This window comes from Mesocricetus auratus, unplaced genomic scaffold (assembly GCF_017639785.1).
Source record: "Mesocricetus auratus isolate SY011 unplaced genomic scaffold, BCM_Maur_2.0 Super-Scaffold_100021, whole genome shotgun sequence".
Classification (NCBI taxonomy): domain Eukaryota; kingdom Metazoa; phylum Chordata; class Mammalia; order Rodentia; family Cricetidae; genus Mesocricetus; species Mesocricetus auratus.
The window spans coordinates 29,118,901-29,143,575 of NW_024429202.1; the positions used below are offsets into that span (position 1 = coordinate 29,118,901).

The 24,675-nt window shown below is 40.3% G+C and overlaps 1 protein-coding gene across 1 annotated transcript in view; it reads right to left on the reverse strand.

Moving 5' to 3' along the window:
- The window catches only part of Tmem131 (transmembrane protein 131), a 145,808-nt gene that overhangs the window by 21,592 nt on the left and 99,541 nt on the right, over positions 1-24,675 (reverse strand). Inside the window, exons 9-25 of the mRNA XM_040729655.1 lie at positions 23,205-23,355; positions 23,063-23,119; positions 21,681-21,742; positions 16,773-16,881; positions 13,248-13,356; positions 12,076-12,229; positions 11,824-11,994; positions 10,247-10,357; positions 10,029-10,163; positions 9,501-9,605; positions 7,851-7,937; positions 5,463-5,615; positions 5,293-5,368; positions 5,038-5,155; positions 1,882-2,020; positions 1,669-1,778; positions 1,246-1,312 (exon numbers count right to left, since the gene is read on the reverse strand). Of these exons, the coding sequence (XP_040585589.1) occupies positions 1,246-1,312; positions 1,669-1,778; positions 1,882-2,020; positions 5,038-5,155; positions 5,293-5,368; positions 5,463-5,615; positions 7,851-7,937; positions 9,501-9,605; positions 10,029-10,163; positions 10,247-10,357; positions 11,824-11,994; positions 12,076-12,229; positions 13,248-13,356; positions 16,773-16,881; positions 21,681-21,742; positions 23,063-23,119; positions 23,205-23,355 (1,914 nt within the window). The remainder of the gene's footprint in view (positions 1-1,245; positions 1,313-1,668; positions 1,779-1,881; positions 2,021-5,037; positions 5,156-5,292; positions 5,369-5,462; positions 5,616-7,850; positions 7,938-9,500; positions 9,606-10,028; positions 10,164-10,246; positions 10,358-11,823; positions 11,995-12,075; positions 12,230-13,247; positions 13,357-16,772; positions 16,882-21,680; positions 21,743-23,062; positions 23,120-23,204; positions 23,356-24,675) is intronic.

Genomic DNA, 24,675 nt, shown 5'->3' on the forward strand with positions numbered 1-24,675 from the left:
CCAACTCTGAGGTGTGAACTCAGACAGTGATGTTAAATCTCCCTTGTAGCTACTGTCTGTACTTGTAATGAAAAAGTCTTTAAACAAAAACAAACATGGTTTATTAAATTTCAATGTGCTATTCATGTCTCTCTGGCACTGTACATGACAGAAAGAGAAGCAATTATGCTTTCACCCTTAGAATTTCTTCCTTAGAACATTCCCAAGGTCCAGAATACTCATTATTATTATCTAGAGTCTAGTTTAGTGCATCATGCCTTGCAGGTAATGCTGTATGAGACCAACTTTTAAGAACACAGTGTTAGCTCATCTCCTTCTTCTGTTTATTTTCCCTACAAAGGCAGAAGACACCAGGTTCTAGTCAATGAGCATTCTCACTTACTTCCAATGTGCTGCTTGCTATAATGACATTTAATGGATGGGAGAAGCAAAGCAAGATCCCATGAGAAAGACACTGAATCCCAGGACCGTCTAAACCGCTATCTCCTGTTCTAGGCCTTCTGACTGGAGCAGTGGCAGAGCTGAGTTACTACAAGGCAGCTGGTTGGGCATGGCAGGGGAACACTTTCTACACAGCACTAGGTGATCCTACAGAAAGGACAAACGTCCTGGATCTGAATGAGGCTTGAGTCTGGCTCTGGGCAGAAAGGCAGTGAAGCAAGAGAGCCCAGGCAGGCTGCAGGCATTTGACTCTCAGTGCTGCCTTCCTTCAAAGTCTGATGCAATGATGAGTGGCCACTTACTTGAATAATAGAGGACACTTTCATTCCCAGAACAAATCAACTTACTTGTTCGTTTTTAAAATCAGTATCATCTATTCAGTTGAACGCACACAGCTGTGCCAGGTATGAACACAGTCAGTTATAGGTTTCAAATTCATGGGTTTTTACAATTGTATTAGGAAGCACATGGGAAGAAAGTTTAAGTGATTCAGCTGAATCTTTTAATGCTTAATAAAAATAAAATGTCACATTAGTATACCTCGTGTATGGTCTCAGAATTTCTAGTCTATATTATGACAGGTTGTTGTGGGCTGACTGTAAAATTAACATCCACAAAGAGGAGCCTTCTCAGTATGCTGCCCATGTATCTACCCACTCTTCCTGGTTTCTTCTGCCCCTAAATCAATTCCTGAACTGCTTTGACTTCTGCAGTAACTGCCTTCCGCCCAGCTTAAGGGCTGTAGGTACCCTTCCCATTGGCCCTGGTCCCAGCAGATGTAAGTGGTGTGGAGTTTGTACTTACACTGTTTCTGAAGACTTGGAATTCAAGTGTCCTCAGATCTAGCTTGGCCACCTTACTCAAGTTAAACCTAAAATAAAAAATGGGCATTCATCTTAATAAACATCACAACTAGGGATTGTGGAGGATTATCGAACTCGAGCTTTACTCAAAAATTTATCTTGTGGCAGGCCTTAGGACCAGTATTATTATATCATATTAAGAACATTTAAAAGGTTTAATATCTTGTTCACTTTTTAAGAAGGAAAATACTGGAATTGCTTTGTCTACTGTCTCTTTACAAATCATAAATGGTAGCTCCATATTTACGTTCCTTTGAGCTTTTCTTGATGCTCAAGATCAACCCAATCCCAGGAAACTTCTGGGAACTTCAACTACAGAGCCCGACTCTAAGTTTGTGGTTTGGCTATCTAAAGCAATGCTTACCTTGAGATTAACTTATCTACAAAAATGGAAGGGTTGGAATACAAAGCCAGAGGAATGAACTGGACATAGACAGGAACGTCTGCAGGATTCTCTAAGGTAATCTCTTCTTCCTTAAAGCAAAGCCAAGATATGTTAGTGGAGATCCTACAGAGCTAGAGGAGCTACTTCCTAACTGGAGCCATGTCTGAACATCCGCATCAACTGAGTACTTACTGAAGAGCAGTTAGTATTAGTGAGTGGGAACTTCACATGTCGGGGAGAGCTAAGGATGGAAGGCCAGGAGAGCTCAGCAGTGATTTTTGATACTATATTTTTTTGAAGGTCTGTATTTACTTCAAACATAGCATTCAACCTAGAAAGACAATTTCTACGTCAGTGTACAAAAGCAAAACATTTGAGTTTTCTGAATGTAAGAAATTGTACTTAAGATTTTAATTCTGGTTCTTAAAAAAGCTTATTCTATTTTAAAAAGAGTTTTTAAGCTTTAAAATGTTAAATATTGTACGATGAGATTAGTTTTACTTTTGCACATATACATGATATATTTCTTTCAATACTCATTACCCTGTCTTGTCGCCCCTGCCATTTTCAGTTTTTCAGGGGTGGTGGTGGTGACCCAATGAGTTTCATTAGGGTAGTTTACAGGAGTGTGGGAGTGGGAGTCTGTTTACCTTACCAGCAGTTATACCACTGGAAAACATGTCTTTCCCTCCCACATCAACCACTATCTGCCTAAATTATCATGGAACCTCACCCCATTTCCCATTAGGGCGCTGAAAGGTCTGGTCTTGTGGAGATCTTGCACAGGTGATCACAGCTGTGAGTTCAAGGGTGCAATAGTTATGTCATGTCGAGAAGTCGGCATTCCTCACTACCACCTCCATTTCCCCTGGCCTGTATGCTCCTTCTCCTCTTTGGTGATATTTCCAGGGTCTTACAGGATGTGATAGAGATGCCCCCTTTATTACTGGGCATGCAACTTTATTACTCTTTCAATGATGTATGATGTGTCTCTATTTTGGCACAAAGGGCTGTCAATATAACAATTCCTGCTATAGTTCTGTACTGAGTATGTGAAGGGCGACACGTTTTAATTCTAGTAGCATTGGTGAAATGGACATATGTCTTCAAATAAATTTTTTTCCTTTGTGGTACTGATGATAGAATCCAGCACTTTCTGTGTGCTAGACAAACACTGACCAATGAACTTCATCGGCAGCCTCGTCCTCAAAAAACTTTAAAAGTACAAATTCACCATTTAGGACATATGTATCTATTATTCAAGGGTTGTAAGATTCTTCCATGGCATGTATGGCAAGGTGTGGATACCCATCAGGGTGCTGGGAGATTTCCAATAGGACTAATGACAAGTGGTGCTGCTTGATACACTGTTTTCCCTCTAGATATAAAACAAGATAAGATCAGCACATGATGAGGATGTCACAAGAGGTAATAAACCAAGAGTATAGAGCGTTTTCAGTCTTAACTCAGAACCTCATGCCAATAGACCCTACTAATGACTGTTAAGAGTCACGAGTTCAGGACTCAGAATGTATTTATAAATGGGGCTAAGGGACTGGGACAACCCCTGAAGCATACTCAATTCCTGTACAACTGAATTATGACCTGGGATATTGGAAAACATACACATATAGGCATTATAAAACAAGAGGCATAAATATCTTGAAACACGTATAACAACAGGGTAATACAAATGTAGATGCATGGAGAATGCTTTACTCATTGTGCAGGAAAGGGAGGCAGAAGGCAGATGGGATTCCAGGGTCTTAGATAGGTATACTGGAAGGAAGACATGTGGTGGTGAAGAGGCTACCCGGCTGCTGAACCCAGGCAGCACTAATGAGTTATTCATTCAGACTTGGACTTTATCACTTGGAGACTATACTTTACAAGGTCTACTGTGGAGACACTGGGAACAAAGGAGAGTTTTAATCACTAAGGTCTTTGCAAGTTTATTACAAGTCTTTGCATACTCAGTGGAACCATTTTTAATGAAAAAAAAATTAACTTTCTTTACAGAACCTTTCTACAATATAGAATCTCTCAGTTTCAACAGTTAATGGTTTGAACCATCCAGTGGACAGAAGAACTCATGAGCTGAGCTGAGCAGACAGTTCTCAAGGGAAGAAATAAAAATGTCCAAAACATTTGAAAAAGTGCTCAAATCCTTAGCCCACATCTGAATCTGCTTTGAGATTCAGAGTGGTGGCTAGCTATTACTGAAAAATACACACACCCACACACCCACACACACACCCACACACCCACACACCCACACCCCCACACACACCCACACCCTCACCAACCAACCGCCAACAACAAACATTGGTGAGGATGGGTGGGGTGATCGTGTGCTTGCTGCAGGTGAGAATGTAAACTTGCACAGCCATTATAAAAATTAGTACGGAGGTTCCTTGAAAACTATTATATCTCTACTCTCCAGGGGACATTCCCTAAGGTTGCTAAGTCAGCATACTGTAGAGATACCTGCAAAAAGCCATATTTTTCACTGCACTATTTAAAATAGCCACAAGTAGAAAGGGAACCAGGAGAAGGGAAGGCCTCAAGGAAGGAAAAAGTAGCACTAAGAGGAGGTAATGGAAAATATGTCATGGAACAGAAGTAGGGGGGTCCCTCTAAGGGGAAGAAGGGAACCAGCTAAGGGATAGAAGGGTACTAGTAAGAATAGTAAGTATAGTCATGTATGCATGAAAATGTCAGTGATAACCATTCTTTATGTGCTAACTAAAAAGTTAATAAAAAAAAGTAGTTAATGATTTAAGAATTTCATCACACTCTTATGGTAGACTATTTTAATTCTGACAAATATATATCTAGTCTACTTGTCAATGTTTCTGGAAAAATTCTTTCTTGCGTGTATGAAAGGGCCAGGCTTTTATAATACAAAAACTGCATCTGAAATATTTGAATCCAGGCGTAATAATGGTTTCCCATGAGCATATTTTCTATCTGCAATTTGGACAGAGAAGCACTTGAAGAAGGAGGTAGCTTTGTTTACTAGGGGCACATAAATTTGGTCTCCTATAGGGAGTGAGCCTAACTTGCCTTTCGGGAAGGTCAGTGGCAAACAAATCTTTTTTTCTCACGCATAACACTGTGTCTAAGGTGAACGTGGCGGTCACTAAATAAGGACAATGTCAAATTTCTTTGATTTTAAGGACAGACCTCATGCACTGGAGAAAAGAGGAAATAGGAGTGTATGGATTTCCTAGCAACACTGTCAATGTCACAACACTCTGAACTAGGCCCATTATCTTAGCTGTAAAGCAAAGTAAATGATATGAAATCCCAGTGACATAAATCCTTCAATGAAGCAGAGACTCCTACCTATGACCTGCGTTCTCCTTTATTCCCATCCAAGCTTTGAACAAACTCTGATGTGAGTCCCAGTCGGCATCCCACAAGTCCTCCTGCATGGCCACCCCGGGCTGCACCTTGGGTTCAGCTAAAAGAGGAAGCACACGTCAGAACTCAATCTAACTCACTTGCCAATTCCCCTTCTAGTGAATTCTACAGTTCTCAAAGTTGGCATCACTTTTTGGTGGAGAGAGCAAAGGCATGAGAGGGAACAAGAAGACTTACATTTGGATAGAAAAGGCAAGCCAATATAACAGTGATCCCCACATTGCAGCCCAGGATCAAAATAAATGTTTGCAATCTATAAAGAAGCACAGAATAATCATGAATGCCGAATCCACGAACGGTTCCATTCACAAAGTACTGACAGCTGGAACTTCCCAAACATAACAAACCTTTGACTTTTTCCCTGGCTCCAAGTCTTCCCTATTGCCCCGTAATCGTTTGTAGTAGAACCGTACATCTTCTGACAAAGACCGTATGTGCTGTATCTTCACCTTCTGTGAGAAGGAATTCATAATATTTAAGCTCTGATGAACTATTTTCCCCTGAAGGAAGAAAAACAAAAACTTCAGTTATAGATGACCATGCACTGGAGAAAAGAGGAAATAAGAGTGTATGAATTTCTTAGCAACACTGTCAATGTGACAGCATTCTGAAATTTGAAATTTTCATCAGTTGATAATCTTTAAATCTGTAATTGACCCCTAAATCCATCCCCTCATTCAAAAGAAAAACACCAAATCAGAAGAACAGAATCCATAGCAGCTATTGCTGCTATGGTATATTACAGAAGTATTGTAATGAATTAAGGGAAAATTCGGTTTTATGTTGATACATCGAGTACACCAAGAAGACACAGAAGGGAGCTTCAAATAAAGAGGGTCATTTCTGGTTTGTAAGACCAAGTCTGCTTATGCCACGGTAAGGTGGCCCTGAAATAAATGAATTAATTCTAAGACCTAACCAAATAGCAATAAAACATATTTTTCAAAAGAAAAGGTTTTCTTTATAAAAACAACATAATTTTTACCACCAAAGAGAAAATTAGATCTCTTTAAAAAGTATAAGCTATCAACTGGCACACCTGTGATTTCAGCACTTGAGTGACTAAGGCCAGAGGACTGAGTTACATACAGTCCTTGTCTCAGAAAACAGTAATTAGAAGTAAAAACATACACTAGTAAGAATCTTAGGAAAACAGTATATAAATTAAAAAAGATTTATTTATTTTTATTTCATATGTATGAATGATTTGGCTGCACATGTGTAAAATGCACTATGTGCATGTGTGAAACCCTCAGAGGCCAGAAGAGGTCAGATTCCCAGGAATTGGAGTTACAGATGACAGCGAGTGGCCATGTGGGTGCCGGGAACTGAACCATCCCCTCTAAAAGAGCCATAGCTCCTCTTAACTGTTGAGCCATCTCTCCAGCCCCACAGATTAGTCTTAATCAGTGACCGTTCTTATCAGGTGCTAACTTCATTTTTCTAGATGAATTTGAAAAAGATTAGAATCATCCCCAAGAAGCATACTATGAGCTTACACTTTCTTTTGGTTGAATACAGAATTACACTTTTTGTACATGTGATTCCTACCTAGTTAGAACATTTTGACAAACTTGCTTTTCTAATATTTGGTACTAAAAGACACAGAAGAAGAGGATGCCCAGAAGCGTTAAATGCTGTCCTTATTTACAGCCTGGTGAAAAGAAACACCCTGGCAAGCCCCTAGGGGGATATGCGGCTGGGAGGGAAGAGAGTAGCGGGGCCTTCCTGGCAGTCATCTAGGTTTCTGTACCTATCATAACTTCTTCCCAGCCTCAGCTCTTAGGCCTTGTGGAGATCAAAAGAGAAATACAATTCCTTTTACAACTCTACTCAAATATTCATCCTTGAGTTCTTTGAAATGTTTTCTGTCATATTGTTTCCCTCCAAGAGCTCTAAGTCCCTTTCAGGACTCAGCAGAGGGTAAGGAGATCAAGGTCCAAAAGGTGACTAAAGAAAACTAAGGTTCTTATGGATTAATAATAAAGGCATGGATTTAATATACAGCCAGACAGAGTACAATCACAGGAAGGTGGGGGCTTAATTATAGCCAAAATTTAAATATGTTCAACTTTATATCAATTTTATATCAAAAAGGGTACAATCTCGAATTTAGGCTTTGTTAAGTATAGCACTCATATCTCCTGTCCCTAGACCTCTATCCCAGGAAGAAACATTTCTACATTTGCCCAATGCATCCTGGCTCTTCCTCAAAAAAACTAGCACCTTTCTCACGGCTCATACTCTAAAGCATGGTTGAGTCCTCTGTCTACTCCTACCCCCAGGTGCCTCAATTTGTTGACCCCATCAGGGCACTCAATGATGACCAGGGTGGATCACTCAGCACTACCTGGACCACTTGTGACTTTACCCCCCCCCTCCTGATGATGTTCTCCCCTAGCCCTGGATGTCATTATCTCCCCCCTTTTTTATCCCTGCCAGAAGAAGCCCTAAGTTAGGTTGCAGGGTGCTTGTTCCCTAAGCCCCTTTATTTTATTCTTCCTAGAGCAATCTCTACTCTCTATATAAAGCGAGGCTCCAGTGCCTATTCTTCATAGAAAGTCTTTTTGAGGGAGGGGTCTATTTCTTATCCTACTTTGTATCCTCTAAAGAATCTGGCACAATGCTTCATCTTACAGTAAATGATGAAAACAGTAAATGACTTCTCCGTTTGAGCTATAAACACAGAGATAAAGGCAGTGGAAAACAGCAAGAAGAAGTACAAATTGTCTTACTGGGAAGGAAGGGGGAAGGACCATGTGTTTTGGGAAGCAGGTCAGTGAGCCCACTGCAATCACAGCTTTCACAGGAATGGTTAGGATCTGTGGAGTGAAAAAGACAGACCATCATGAAGTCAGGGGAGAAATCTGGGGTGTTTGGTACTGACAATTACTTCCTTGTTTTAGGGGTTAAAAACAAAGCATTTTGTGTCATATGCTGGCAATAACTCAAAATCAGTTTTGAACCACCCTGGAAGCTTTTTAATGTGCTCAAGGTTCTCTATAAAATGACAACAATACATTTCTAGTGACTACTCACTTACCTGCTGAAACAGTTAAGACCAAGTCATAGGGAAGGAATAAAGACAGATTTTTCAAAATGCAAGTCCTTTTAGAGATTAAAAAGGAAAGCTGTACTCCTAAAACAGCATCTCTAAAAATCCAGGATTTCTACAGCTAAATAACTCAGTATTTTTATGGTAGACAAAAATAGATTTCAACCCAAGTTTCAAAGACAAATTGAATACTCTGGAGTTAGAATTTCAGCTTACTTCTAATTAGCACCACAAATGAGCTATGAATGCACTGTATGAGAGTATTTAACTTTTACAATCTTATTTTTTGTAATTAATTTTTATGTGTATAAGTATTTTGCCTGCATAACTACCACATGTATGCCTGGTGCCTGCAGAGACCAGAAGAGGGCACTGAAACCCCTGGAATTGGAGCTACAGGAGCTACCCTGTACTGCTGGGAATGGACCTGAGTCCTCTAGAAGAGCAGCCAGTGCTATTAACTGCCGAGCCATCTTCCCGGCCCCTTGGGTTTAATTGTTATTTCCATCCACTTAACAAAACTTGTCTCGATCTGAAAGGCACTTCTATATGAACATTAAGCATGAATCCCTCACGTTTGGAGGTAATTTGATATACTAATCATTTATTATTGAACAGCCAGTTCTGTTTATTTTGCCAGTGGATTTGTGTGTGCTAAAAACACTCAGGAGGACAAAGCTATCACCTTGCTGAATTCAGCAGTACTTAACTATTCAAAGATCTTTTAAGTATTCAGTTAAAAATATTTAGGTGTGAGGCAGGCAAACAATCCTACACCTATAACCCCAGTCCTTGAGAAGAGGAAGTAGGAAGGCTGCTAGTTCAAGGTTGGTTTAGGCTACCCAGTAAGTTCTAGTATCTTCATCAAAAAATCAAAAGTATAAAATAAGACTGAGAAATACATGCATTCAGGATCTTACTGAATGAATACAACATAAACTCTACACGAACATAACATTTTGCAAAAAGGACACTAATGATTGCGGAGTCAGACATGCAGCTCAGAAATCCAGCCAGACCTGTGTTATGTGGCAACTTTTGTAGGCAGGTTTTTTAATAGGGTAATTTTAAATGTGCTAAGCGTGCTTTTCTAAAGTCATGTTTTAGTTAGAAAGTATGAGCGTTAGCAGAAAACTAGAGGCAATGAACCAGTCTTCTGAAGTGGTTCTTAAAAGGTCAGTTTTAAAGGCATGAAACTGGTACACTAACTTTAAATAAATGTAGGTCTCTGCTTCTACAAAAACTAAAAAGCCCTATAAATACGCACGATTAATAACAACAAAAGTTTCAGAAAAATTCATTGGCATGAATTCTCCAGTACTCTGCTTACTTCATAGTCTGTTGTGATCTGTATGGCTCCATCATGAATCCCTTCTAGTTTCTTGGCAGTAAGTTTGACTCTGAACACTGCAAAGTGTCCTGAAGCCAGTGTTACCTGAAACAGTAAAAATGGCATCATTCACTAGCCATGCAAGATGAAGTCTCCTACTGAAGTGGGAAGAAGCATCCTAGCGGTAAGCTGTACCCACACAGACCAGTATGGTTATCAAGTTGCCAAATCTCATGCACAGAGTACTGTAGATTATAGACTCACTGAAGACACTTGGATCATTCCAATTTTTCTTGCTCTGCCACTCACAATAAGGTAGGCTTAATGTCTTTGGGCTTCAGTGCCCTCCCTCATCATAAAAGGGATTTAGGGGAGTAGAAGATCTCCATGAGGCCCTTCCAATGCCTACCAGTCATTATCATTAGGAAGCACATCAAAATACTAGTTGAGTGATACACACAACAGTACTCTTTTCCTTGTGGCTTAAACACCCACTCTAACCCAAAGAAGCAGTATCAGTTCACTTACTGGGGATTGGTCAGGCAATGAGGACTTCTCCAGCTCTGGAAGGCTTGCAATCACTGTAGTTCTGTTGCCTCTCTCTGTAGCTACAAGTTCTATTGATAAGCCATCTCCTATGATATGCCAACTTTTTATAGCCAGCTTCAAAAAGAAAACACAAAAGTAATCTTGCAACACAAACATGAAATCCTCAGTGTGATTGAAAATAAAAATAATTTCTTTACCTCAATTGGATTGCTGTTTATAATTGCAAACAAAATATTACTTGCTTCTGTAGCACTCAGTACTCCAAAATCTATGAAGCGTTCTTCTATTCTGGGGGGCAATACAAAGTACTGGAGGGAAAGAAAAGGACTGTATTAAACACCAAATCACATGTGGTAATAGAATGTTACCAAAGAAAGCGACCTCTAGGAGACACTACAGTTTCTGTACCTTACGTCTGTGTATACAGATACATGATAGAGCGAGAACTTTGAACAAGACAATCAGAGGAAGGAGGGATGGAAAGAGACCATTTCTTGAGCAGTCACTTCCCAGAAGAACAAGGAGAAGCTAGGGAGCCCTCGGCAATTAGGCAGAAAGTTTGTGGTCTCAACAGGCCCTGCATGATTACAAATAAGTCATCTGACAGGGTGGGGTAATACTGAGCCCCCTAGCTCTACAAGTCTAGTTGACGCCCCACCTTTTTCTTTCCCGACAGTTTCATTACTTATCCAAATTTCCTTCAGTGGCCATATTCCCCACAGCTTTGTCTGGAATTTTCCTGCTGACCTGTTTTCTGCCCCGTGAAGACCTCTATGCCTTACTGCTGTGTTACATTTATCTTACTTGCCCACACGTGTATCTTCACTACCCAGTTTTCTTCTTCGCTCTCTAGCGCTTTGCTCTGTCCTGGTATTTCCAGCTTTAACAATCAAGGTTGGCACTTTACTTCCTAATGTTGTTCCTGCCTATTATTCTCCTTCCATTTATCTTTGTCTTAGATTTTCTGTCATTATAATTTAAAAGTAAACCAAGAGAAAACACTGTAGAAAAGCTCTAGGTAGAGACTGGAATTAAAGGAGTCAAATAGATTATGGGAAAAATCCCAGAGAATAAGTAATTCTTAAGTTTTCAAATGTTACTTCGAGTAGTCAAGGAAGCCTGGTGTCCCATCGGGGACATGAATCATCCCTTCCTCCTGTATATCCATGCTGCATATGCTACCCACTCATTAACCATGTAGGTTTCAGAAGGTAGCACAGCACCTGTGTTCAAGCAACCCTTATTTGGCTTTATAAATGCCCTACGAAGCAAGGGCAGTGATTCCAGGGATTCATATATGCCAAAGAAAAGCCATAAAGTGCTTTCCTTAAGGCGAAGTGAAAGTAATAGTTTAATTACAGCACCGTATCACATATTATCCTAAGGGTTCCATTTTACTACTACTTCCTCTAAGTTAAACTCAGTTGTATACATTAGAGGAAAACACAGTATGGACAGTCAGCCTTCTATATCAGTGGGTTCCACATCCATGGACTTCATTGCTTGCCTACAAATACTACACCATTTTCTATAATGGACTGGAATACCCATTATACTGTACTGGATTCTAAGACCAATTCCCATTGGACACTGAAGAATAACAACCCCTAGGTTTAGAATTCTCTGAGGATCCTGGGAGGAGTCCTTTGTAGGTGGTGGTGGTATACTACTGTATCCTGAAAACACTGACTGGGAAGGATAAAACACAGGAGTGCAGCCCAATTGCCTGGCAATACCCAGAAGCACAGATCAGGGACCATGACAACATACTTACATCTAAAAACCCTGTGTATACCCGCACAGGTAAATGAAACTTAGAGGCATTGGTAACAAGTAAAATGTTGCTGTCTATGTGCATGGATGATGTGGATGGCATAAAAAACAGGGTAAAAATGTACCCTGACTCATTAGGAAGAATTAAAACTGGTTTGCTGAAGTTGTGAACCTGGGGAAAGGAGAAGAAAGTAAAGGTTAGCGCCATCTAGTGGTATAGCAGCAGATGAAAGCAAGAGGGGCTCAACCGTACCTGAAACATGGCTCTGGCTTCTTCTGGTAACAACACATCATGAATGAGGATTGCAAAACTGAAAGTGTTAGTCAGGTAAATTGGCCTCTCCACTGGGTCAGCAGGACTGTCCTGGATGTGAAACAGCGTTGCGGCGTGATCAAAACCCAAATAACTATTGGAAGAAAACAAAACAAGAAAAATCCTCCTTATTGTCATGTGTTAACTTAAGGCCCAAGCTCTTTTGTTATGAGAAGTAGTGTACATAACATAAAGGACCGCAGAATAGAATTGGTATTTATCTTTACAACTATATGACTGATCACACGACTTAAAATTTAGCTTACATGCCAGACATTGGTGGTGGCACACGCCTTTAATTTTAGCACTCGGGAGACAGAGGCAGGCGGACCTCTATGAGTTTGAGGTCAGCCTGATCTACAGAGCAAGTTCCAGGACAGTCTCCAAAACAATACAGAGAAACCCTGTCTAGAAAAACAAAAAACAAACAAACAAACAAAAAAATTTAGCTTACAAAATACCGAAATGCAATAGAAAGATGGTTCCCTACTCACAACACAAAATCAAATTGCTGGAATGAAGAATGCACCACTAGGACGGCTAACATGACAAGCATGGTTATGGTGAGGACCTATCAGGTTGTGTTGATAAAACACTGCTAAAAGTACAATGAGAAAGTTACATCTCAGAGGCCAAGGGTCAACTGAGGGACTTAGAGTCAAGTCACAGAGGAGTGACAAGAGTCTGACACGTGACAAAAAGAGTAACAGAATGAAAATGGTTCAAATGATTTGAATATTTAAAAAAACACAGATTAATTTCTGAATCATTAAATCTTCTAACATAAATCATATTATTCCATTTTATCTCCCCCCCCTTTTTTTTGGTTTTTCGAGACAGGGTTTCTCTGTGGCTTTGGAGGCTGTCCTGGAACTTGCTCTGTAAACCAGGCTGGTCTCGAACTCACAGAGATCCGCCTGCCTCTGCTTCCCGAGTGCTGGGATTAAAGGCGTATACCGCCACCACCTGGCTTTCTCTTTTCATCTTAGAAAGTCAGAAATAAACAAGATACAGAAAGATTTCTGTTACAGCTCACAATGATCCCATTTGGTTAGATGAACTCTATCAGCAAAAGTTATAACATTAAAAGCTGCTTTGAAGGTGGAACTCACCCATCTAGAACTTCTGCTTGGTAGGGTATTTCGAGTTTAGAATAACTCTTTTCCTTTGCTTTAACAGTTATTTTCCCAGAAAACTGAGATGGCTTTTTTGCTCTTGAAGCTGAAAGGAAGCATTAAAAAAAAAAAGTAATTTTTAAAGGTTTATTTATGTGTGTGTGTGTGGGGGAAGGTATTTTTCAAACTTAAAAAATTGCATTTATTCATTTTGTGTGTCTGTGTGATGCGTGTGAGTGCAGGTGAGCCTGTAACACGGAGGTCTGAGGACAACTTTGGGAGTCTCGTCTCTTCCCACCATGTGCATTTTCAGGGACTACACACAGGTTGTCAGGCTTGGTCGTGAGCCAGGACCTGCGCTGCTGAGCCATGCAGTTCACCCTCTGTTACTTTTCACTGCTTAGGAGTCTGAGTGATTTTATGTAAACTGAGAGGATCTAAAAATAAATAAATAAATAAATAAATAAATTAATAAATAAATAAATAAATAAAAGGTTCCATACTGGCAAACAGAACACTTGCATACACAGTACATATTTTATATAAAAATCCAGTGGTGAGACAGACTAGTCATTAGTAAGTGAACACAAGTCACTTGAGGCACTGGTGTCACATTTAGGACAGCAGGTTCTTTAACCTTAATCTCAGCATGGTAAGCATTTGAGGCCAGGTTAACTCCCACAGCAGGCACTGTGTAGGATACCCAACGGTACCCAAGGGTTCCTCTTGCTAAATGTCAGGAGCTTCCCTCCAACTGTGACAACTAAAAATGTCTCCAGAAAACTGCCAAGTGTCCCCTGGGAGGCAAAACTGCTGCCACCTACTGAGCACTGGTGGCTCAAGGCTGTATGAGAAAGAAGCAACCCTCCTGGTATGGCCCCAGTCTTGCTGCAAGTATCAATAAGGCAGTGTGGCACAGAGGAAAGGCAAGACTAATGAGCTCCTACTTCTGCCACTCGCCAGCGAGAGCTGTGCATACGAGCTGAGGCAGACTTCTCCTGCTGTCATATCCTATCCGTCTTTTCATGCTCTCCCCGAGGAAGTCAAGCTCTAGATTCCTGGAGTCAAAGAGACTGATTTGACGCATCTAGTCTGGGTGCGCATTAGACAGATGCTGCTTCCAGAGAAAACGGAGAAGCAGTTCAGTGTTCTCGCCTTTGATGTCCTGCAGGCACACCTCTACTTGGGAATGTATGACACCCAACTTCAGGACAAGCAGAGGACAAGGAAATGGTAGGATGACTAGCGTCCCACCATGTACTCTTAGGCACTCCAGATTTAAATTTCTTCTTATCATCTTTTCTCAACTGAGCTATTTCTGGATACTTTAAATTTCTCAGTGTTCTGATGTCAGGCTGATTACAGGGCTGTAATTCAGGCATTTCACAGTATTATTAACTTAGTAACTTAAAAATCTCAAGAATATTCAGTTAAATACATGGAGTACTTTTTGGGGAGAAGGATGTCTGAAACATGAACCCCACAGCACTAACGTATAGTGAACGCTGAAAATACCCAAGTTAAACACAATTTCCCGAGTGATTTCACAGCGACCCCTTTAAAATAATTTATTATTTGAAAAATTGTGTGTGTGTGTGTGTGTGTGTGTGTGTGTGTGTGTGTGTGTGTGTGTGTGTGTGTGTGTCTCGCGTGCCTGCCTGGAGCTAGAGTTACAGGCTGCTGTGAGCCACCCATGCTGGGTGCTAGGAACTGAACCAGGGTCCTCTGGAAGGGTAACAAGTGCTCTTAACTGCTGAGCCATCCCTCACAGCAACCTTTGAGACGTATGTTCTGTTGGAAGATCAGTAGTACTATGAGTAGGTGAAAGGTCAAAGTATTTCTTCATGGCATTAAAAAGTACTTTAAGGAAATTTAGCAGTTGTTTGGAAAAAAACCAAAACCAAAAACCTTTTTTTTTTTTTTAAAGGACCACCATTATAGGGTGGGGGATACAGATCAGCTGTAGAGTGTTTGCCTAGCATGTTCATGTGAGGTCTAAGGTTTGATACTTGGCACCAGAAAAAATTAAATAAATAGATAATTTATAGCCTGTAACCTCAGAAGAACCACACAGATGGCACTGAGGAGACTTTTGCTGGGATTAGGGGGCTGGAGGGGAGGAGCCTTGTATCCTCAGGGATAAAGGGGTGGTATGTCACAGGACCATGGCTGAGGTGGACTTGCCCATCTCTCAGGTTGACAACTAAGGTAGCTTAAGTGTTTTGAGGGCTCAGAATGACTGGTGGCTACTCTCTTCTTAGATGGTCATCAATGTGGTCTCTCAGCAGCACAGAAGACACTGACAACCTCAGGTATGTATGGAGCTGTGATAGCAAGACCCCTGTAATTCTAAGTCTACATACGTGCCATCAAATAGTCACATATTTCATTTCCACTCCCTGGGAGTTCTCGCAGGGGCACCAGCAGCCTGTGTCAGTGCTCCAGAACTAAGGAATACACAGACTCCTTCACAGACACAGAGCTTAGCAGGGTGCTGCCACGCCCACTGACTACCCTCATCTGTGAAATGTGGACTCTGGGCAGATGGGGTGGTCAGAACGCCAGTTTCAGCTTTATGACTCCTTGCTTAGATGAGACAGGTAGATTAGATGAAAGAGGCATGTTCAGGGTTAGAGGCTGCAGAAGACACCAGCTCTATTCTGAGTTTCAGCTCTTATTTTATCATATATCTAGTTAAGCAACTGTTAAGTCATTATTTAAAATGTGCAACAGCAAATTCAAAGAATTTGTCTGAAAACAAATGAAAATGGAATAAAGACCGACTATAAAAATGCTTAAGTCTGAGTTAATGTTTCAGGTGAGACTGGGTACATTCAGGGCACTATGGCTATAGATGTGGGATAACATTTCAAATGACACATATTATACATATCTGAAATAATAGCTAATTGGACAATTATAACATAAAGGCTATTATTTATGCTTAGGCAGGACTGTCTGCTTAAAAAGTCAACATATAAAAATGTTACAAAGAATATTTTTGCCTACAAACCTAAATGTGCTTCTGAACTTTAAATACATTAATTAAAGCAACCAATGACTTCATAATTAAGATAAATTATGACACTTTTGACTGGTTATCCCAGATTACAGAAATATTCCAACCCTAATGTATTTGCTAATGTTTTTAGATTGTGAATACTGATTTAGGTTTATGAAGTTATACTTTATGAATGAAATAAGTTAAGCTGGGTATGGTGACTCATGCCTTTAATCCTAGCACTTAGGAGGCAGAGGCAGGTAGATATCTGTGAGTTCAAGGCCAGCCTAGTCTACAAAGTGAGTTCCAGGGCAGTTAGGGCTGTTACATAGAGAAACCTTGTCTCTAAAGACAAAACAAAATGAACAACAACAAAAAAGTTAGTTATGATTTTTATAGGGGAAAAAATCAATTGAGGCAGTACTTTTAAATTTGGATTTCTATATTAATCCATCAACACAGATGCTTTCTTGTTTATCAAAATAATACCACTCTATGATAGAAAAAAAAAGAATATTTACCATCAAAACTAATACTTGCAACCTTGGTATATTTACTTTCAGAAGCTTTTAATGTAACTGGTTTAAAATGTACCGTTATAGCGTCATTTTGTGGTGTAGGTCGAACACTCTGCAAAGAAAAAGCGAAATCTTAGTCTAGTAGTTTAGCTAGAAAGTAAAGCACACTCAAAATTAAGGCTTAATGTCTGTCGTAGCCGTAAATGAAATAGGACAAGTGCAAAACCTTACTTTCATTAGAATACCTTATGAAACAGTGATGACAAAGAAACCAGGTATAAGATTGGTGAGGATGAATCTAAGGACAAAGTCACACAAGGGAAAACTTAAAGGTCTTAATTTCTACATGAATGCATACTTGGTGTGAGCAAAGGGGACATGAAGACAACGTGAGACCCATCTGTCTTGAAGAAATCCATATACAAAGGTGCTATGGAGCTGTCCTCCAGTGTAAGCAAGGCCCTCTGTCAAAGGGCAGCTACACCACCAGCTGTGCACTGGGCAGTGAGGCCAGCTACAGAGGTACTTGAAAGACAGGCTAGAATGCTTTCAATTTAGGAAATCAGGTCTATTCACACAACTAAACCTAAAATTAAAAAAATCAAAACCCAAAGAACAAAAACAACAAAACCCAGTGAATGGTGTATGTTTGGTGTACATTTTAAAAATAAACACATTTTAAGGTCTAGTTATTTTCTTATTGTCCTTAATGATACAAATCAGTTAAACCAAAAGAGACTTCAAAGATTCCAACCCCTTCCCCATTGTTCTGATAAAGAGAGTCTCACATTATACAGTGATGTTTCCATAGTCAGGCACCAAGAGGACTGAAGCTAGGTTTCCTGACTTGGTATAGGGTCACTGTCTGATGTCCATTGCACAAAAGTGTCTTCACTAATCCTGATTCAAAAGTCTTTATCAAATGATCAGGACTGTGTGAACTTGATGCAAAGCCTGTTACTTCCCATAGGAAAGAATCTTCCACGTGTGAAGCTCAGGTACTCTTGCGCCCAGGGCGGGCACGTCACTAGGGTTCTTCCCCATTCTCAGGGACTCCTGTCCACTGACAAAGGGGAATTGTATCCCGACTGAACAGCAAGTCGGAATGCCCTGAAGGCACAACAGCGTGTGAGAGGATGTGAAGAAAGACACTGGCCTGTGGCTTGGTGTTTGCTATGCCAGGGAACTAAGACGATTATAATAACTCTAGGGCCTGCCAGGGCAGCTCACTTTCCCGTGTACTGCCATTAGCCCTGGGCAGCTAGCAAGTCCTTACAGGTCCTAGATGATGGCCTAAGCATGACTCTTGCAGTTGCTTGTACTGGAATTCTTAATAGCCTTGGCTTCTGGCTTCCCGCTCTCTCAGCATTTTATTTTTTTCAATTAACTCACTTTTTCTTGAAGAATGTTTTCTCATTTCAACCTCAGACTGGGGTTGGGAACTGGATGATTTGTTTAATATTTTACTTTTCAATAAAGCTTACCTGAAATACATATCTCTACATCCCCTAAACAGTATGCATGTATTTTTGAGACTAAACAAAGAATTGTTTGAACTGTTAGCTAAGCTACAAATGGAAGATAGTTTCACTTGCTTTCATTATACTATTTTACCACACTAACAATTGTTCCAAGACAGGGAAAGCAGTAGAATATATACTTATATACATGCATGCATACATACATGCCAACCTAGTAGTGATACAGTTGGAGCCTAAACAAGCTGCCATGTACTCAGGTTCATTTTTCCCACCTGTAAAAGCATCCCGGGAAACTGGAGTAGATACTTTCTACGGTATTAATCTGCCTACAAAGTTCTGTGATTCCATTTACTTGTTACTTTGATCTTGAGCTTGGGGCTTGCTAGAGAGCTGGCCTTGTAAGCTGAGGTCTCAGAGGGCTCCCATGGCATAACTACCGCCTTTCCTGGCTACTGTGTGTGAGACAGCAACAATGGAAGCACAGCCTCGTCCCAGCACGCTCACATGCTTAGGTGTTCATCAGGGACCTCTGCAGCGTGCTCCGAGTGGCAGCAGCTTGTACAAAGCCGTTCAGGAAAGAACAAGTCATGGCTTTTGCTAAGACAGAGTTACTGGAAGCAGAAAGAACTTAAAATAGAGGTAAAAAAAAATGATTCTCTTACTTCAAATGCAATACTTTAAGACTGTTCCAAATCAGAGGAAAAATTTACATTCAGAATTATTACCTCAAACTATACTATGATTCTCTTACTTCAAATGCAATACTTTAAGATTGTTCCAAATCAGAGGAAAAATTTACATTCAGAATTATTACCTCAAACTATACTACACTAACAGTAAACACATATACAATTTGTGACTCACTTTATAGAAACAATCTGAACTGTTCACTCATTTAAATAAACCTTAATTATCAGGTAAAATCCATTTGTCTAAGGAAATAAAAACAAAGAAAAGCAAAAAAAAAAAAAAGAGCAAAATACTTAAAAGTTCATTCTGAGAGGCACTTGAGAAAGTGCTCAACATCCTTAGCCATCCGGGATATGCAAATCAAAACAACTCGGAGATACCATCTCACTCCTGTCAGAATGGCTAAAATCAAAAACACCAATGACAATTTATGCTGGAGAGGATGTGGTGAAAGGGGGACACTCCTCCATTGCTGGTGGCAGTGCCAACTGGTTCAGCCACTTTGGAAATCAGTATGGAGATTCCTCAGAAAAATGGGAATAAACCTACCACAAGACCCAGCAACTCCACTCTTAGGCATATATCCAAAAGATGCCCATTCATACAACAAAGATGTCTGTTCCACTATGTTCATAGCAGCTTTATTTGTAATAGCCAGAACTTGGAAGCAACCTAGATGTCCCTCACCTGAAGAGTGGATAGAGAAAATGTGGTACATCTACACAATGGAGTACTATTCAGCAGAAAAAAATAATGGAATCATGAGATTCGCAGGCAAATGGATGACACTAGAAGAAACCATCCTGAGTGAGGTAATCCAGTCACAAAAAGAGAAACATGGCATGTACTCTCTCATATATGGATTTTAGACATAGATCTGGGGAGTGCCAGCCTACAATCCTATGGCCAGAGAGTCTGGGAAACAGAAACTTCATTTAGTGGCTGATCGAAGAAGAGGCAGACTCCCTTGGTTAAGTACTGAGCTGAACTCAAGAAAGCCAGTAACAGAGAGGGAGGACTGATGATCAAAGGGATTAAGACTGGGCTGGTTTAACCCCCAGAAACAGCTGACCAGACAAAGGTTAACTCTTGAATCCCAGGCATCAGCCTGGTAATCCAGCATGGGACTGATCAAGACCCCCTGAATCTGGGTGTCAGTGAGGAGGCCTAGGGAATCTATTGAGCCTTGGGCAGCAGATCAGTACCCATCCCAAGTATACACACAGACTTTGGACTCCCATAGAATAATGTGAGGTGCACTCTCACCCTGAACTCTTGGGGAAGGGTCTAGGCCCTGCCCTATATGAAATGACAGACTATGGACACCCCCATGGAGGGCGTCACCCTCCCTGGGGGAATGAGGGGATAACGGGGGGGTGGGGGGAAGGCACGGGAGGAGGGGAGGGAATGGGAGAGGGACCTGGAACTGACTTGTGAAGCAACCTCGTTTCTTATCTAAATTTAAACTGGAAAATAAAATATAAAAAAAAAAGTTCATTCTGGTGACACTCTGAAAAATATAAAATCATTACCTTATAATAAACTTATTTATATTATTTTAGTATTAGTTACTAACTATTGCTTATTCAAAGATAATTAAGAAGTGGGGAAATATGGCAAGATTCCCAGGAAAGGCAGCTTGCATACATTCATAATATAATTTTAGCCCTTTCTTGTGATATTCAAATCAAACTACTATTACTCAGTAATTCAAGTGAGAACAAGAGTCCACTTGGGAGGCTGAGGCAGGTGGATCCCTGAGTTCAAGGCCTAACATTGAAACCACAGAAGAAGCATGTCAGCAAGCAAGGGGAAACCCATTAGTACATAGCAACTGGATCCTTGATATTTTGTGTAGAAATTCACTAAAGTAAACACCAAACTGATACTGGTAAAGTTACTAAATGATTCCTATTCATCAGCTAGCATGAAAACCTCATGCAGATCTTCCTTTGAAGACATCTAAGTCACATTAGTGTTTATGTGGAAGGCTATTTTCTCAAAGCTACATGAAAGATAGGAGGGCATGAATGTGGGTGTTCTGTCCCTACCAGGTGAGGAGCCGCATTTAGAGTTACCAGTATTGTTATCTTGCATTGAGGAGGACTATAGTGTTTAAAAAGAGGATCAGTTCTAGGAAGAGGGATTAACAAAACAAAACTTCAATAACGAGCACTGTCTAGTCCGGCCTTAAAATTGCACATGTATAGGAAATGGTAGAGGATAACAATTTTTCTAAAAACATACCAGCCTCTAATCTTATTATAATATGCAAGAAATGCTGAAGTAAACAGACAATAAAACAAACTTAAGTTCTCTGAAAACTCAGTTTGCAGCGCATGTAGGAGAGAAATCTAAGCTACTGTGACCTCCCCAACTGAATACCATGACAACTTTGGCTGGTCTCTTTTATCATCTACACTAGTGTTCTCCTACAGCATGTAAGTCTCCTCAAGTTGCTCTCTTGATTAAGATCCCATTCTTTTCTTATTGCACTTTCCTGAACCCAAAGAAGCTTGGTTTCAAAGTGAGCTCTCAGTTGTGGAGGGGATTGTGACGGTCTGACTCATAGCTCCACTTTTAAGACATAGTATAATACATAGTTTAAATAATTATTAAATGAAGAATGAGTAAAGGGATGAATGAAGACCAGGTCTCTCTCTTCCCCCTCTCTCCCTCCCTCTCCCTCTCTCACACACACACGGGGGGGGGGAAGGGGGAGAGTGCAGAAAAAACTTACTGTTATTGGTACATCCTTTGTTCCTGAATTTAATAAATGAAGATTTAAAACTTTTGGTAGATCTGTTAAAATGAAGGAAAAGAAGTGTTTCTTTAAAAGATGTGCTTCATAGAATAGTAGAATCTTTACCTTCCTTATTAGATATTAAGTTGAAATTATTCTAGAATGTTAACTATAATGACAATCATGTTAATAAAAGAAACATTAAGGAGTCACTAATCATCAGTATATTCCTTTGTTGTACAAGAGTTGCCCTAATCACACCCAGCTTAAATAATCAGACCAAAATAAAACAAAAATGTAGAGAATAACTCTTAGTGAACTCACACATTGCTTAGTTTTCCAACAAGGCAATTACAATGCAAAATTACCATATTCAAATCAAAGCAAACTGGCGGTGGTGCACATCTTTAATCCCAGCACTTGGGAGGCAGAGGCAGGTGGATCTCTGTAAATTCATGGTCAGCCTGGTCTACAGAGTGAGTTCTAAGACAGCCAAGACTACACAGAGAAACTCTGTCTCGAAAAACTAAAGGGGGAAAAAAGCAAATAGGGTCTTTAATCCTGGGCAAGTCTTATTTATAAATGGCTCAAATCAAGTATTTGTGCTTTTTCTTTAACAGAAAATCTTAAGCTTGGTTGTTTATGACTTTAGAATTGGAATTCTTTCTTTGACTACTCAGGATAAACAATATCATTAATTATAATGCAACTGAATAATTCATGTCTTTAAAAAAATCCAGAGGTAAATCTTTGACTTCCCTTATTTTACTACTGAAAAAAAAATATTCATCACAATTGAATGTGTGAGGAACTGGTTTAAGAAACTATTTTCTACCTGGAAGTTTCAAGTTACTTATTCTATCACCTGGGAAGCAGGTTCCTTAGATTTCTAAAAGGTCACATGACCCACTGAGGAATAACTTTCAAAGATGAATTACAGAGAAGAGCCATCAGAACTGAATCCCAATTGGATTTTTTTAGACTTTGTGGTTTGAATGAGGATAGTGAGGACAGTACCCATAGGTGCTTGGTCTCTAGAGGCAGACTATTCTGAGAAGGACTAGGAGGTGTGGCCTTGTTGGGAGAGGTATGTCACTAGGGGATGGCTTTGGGGTTTCAAAAGCGCACACCAGGCCCAGTTTCTCTCTGTCTCCAACTTGCAGATAAGATGTGAGCTCTCAGCTCCTGCTCCAGCACCACGCCTGTCTGCCTGCTGCCACGCTCCCCTCCATGATGTTCAAGTATTAACCCCCTGGAATTCTAAGCAACACCCGCACTCCAGTAAATGCTTCCTTTTATAAGTTGCCTTTGACATGGTGTCTCTTCACAGCAACAGAAAATTAACTGAGAGAGACCCATGAAGACTTCTGCTATTTTACCTTGTGTTCGAAGTGTTCCAAAATCTAACATTTCAGTTGAGGAATAAATTCCAGGAGCTGGGAAAACAGAACAGTGAACAATTAGGTTTCACTCAGTCACTGAGAACAGAACAAACTTCCATTTCTTCAGTTTTCCACTGACCTGTCGTAACTTCAACCTCAACAGGGAGAATGATGAACTCTGTGCTGTCTGATGCATTTGTCTTTATTCTTATGAAGGCTGTATGATTATCTGCTTCTCTGGAGGAAAAGCTGGCTCTCATCACTCCCTTAGTTTCATAGGGAGGGATTTCCTGTGAGTAAACAGACATTACAGTGAGATCTTGCTTGTACAAATAAAGCCTGTCTGAAGGTCAGAGAATGGAGCTAGCCACTAGTTAACCATAGAGGTCTGGAGGTCTGTACAGACAGACAGGAAGTGAGGTAGCTGGGTGGAAACAGGACATAAACAGGGAGAGACAGGAACTTGCTCTCTGGTCTGCTGAGACGCTAAGAAGGTAAGGTGGCAGTGGCATGCTCCATCTCTCTGATCTCTCAGCATTTTCCTCTATATCTGACTCTGGGTTTTTATTACTTAGACAAATTAAGAACTCCATTTACAAGACATGATGCAGCATAGCATATGGAATGCTGCCCAACTACAGTGTTTACTCAATTAGATAACACAGACCGGAGGTGCACTATTATTTTATATATCTACTGAGAAAAAATAGTGCATTACCAATAAAACATATGCTTCACTGGTTGTAACACATAAAAGCTCCAATTTTATAGAGTGCTACAATAAAAAAATGAGTTTTCTAGAATCAGTGATGTATGTTGTGTCAATACAAGTTAATCAAGCCAATGGTCTGAAAACAACTAAAAGCTGCAAAAACCTCTTAAAAGCATAACCAGTCTAGAAAACCAGCTATTTTTTTTAACATGTCACAGTTGTATATACAGTCCTGAAATTATCCAATGGAAATGTCTCCCATGAGAGGGCAGTATTTTTCCAGATGGTAACCAGGACTTGGATTCTGCTTTCTTTTTATTTAAAACCTAACACATCACCAAGTGCACTCAAATAAAGCTCTTGGTGTGCATGTATGCACACAGACGTAGTCACATGAATACACACAGCATTAACTTTCAGTCTTCTAAATGACCCCACCCATACAGGTGCTACATTAGAAGGACGACTCATTGGAACACAATGGGGGGTGGGGCATATAAATTATTTTCCAGATTTTAGAACTATTTGGCTGCCTGAAAATTGCTCAATTTTTCTGCAAACCACTTCTAGCTTATTCTAGGATAACCTTGTGTTTAAGAAGTTATTGGTCCTCACCTACCCCTACTTCCTTAACTCTGTAGTCTCAATTTAGAAAACAGGTGACTAGAAGCCTCTGGTTAGTTGGGGGGGTTGGGGGTTGGGGACGGGGATGGATGGACTTCAGATGTGCTTTCCAACTCTTGGAAGCTGACTCAACCCTGGGACATTCTAATGTATAGCGAAGTGGGAAAGGGTGACATCAGGCAGAAGACAGACAGGAATGATGGAGCTGGCAGGCAAAAGGATACTTACAGACAGCCTAAGTTCTGCCCGTTTATACAGCCTGCAACCTATCATA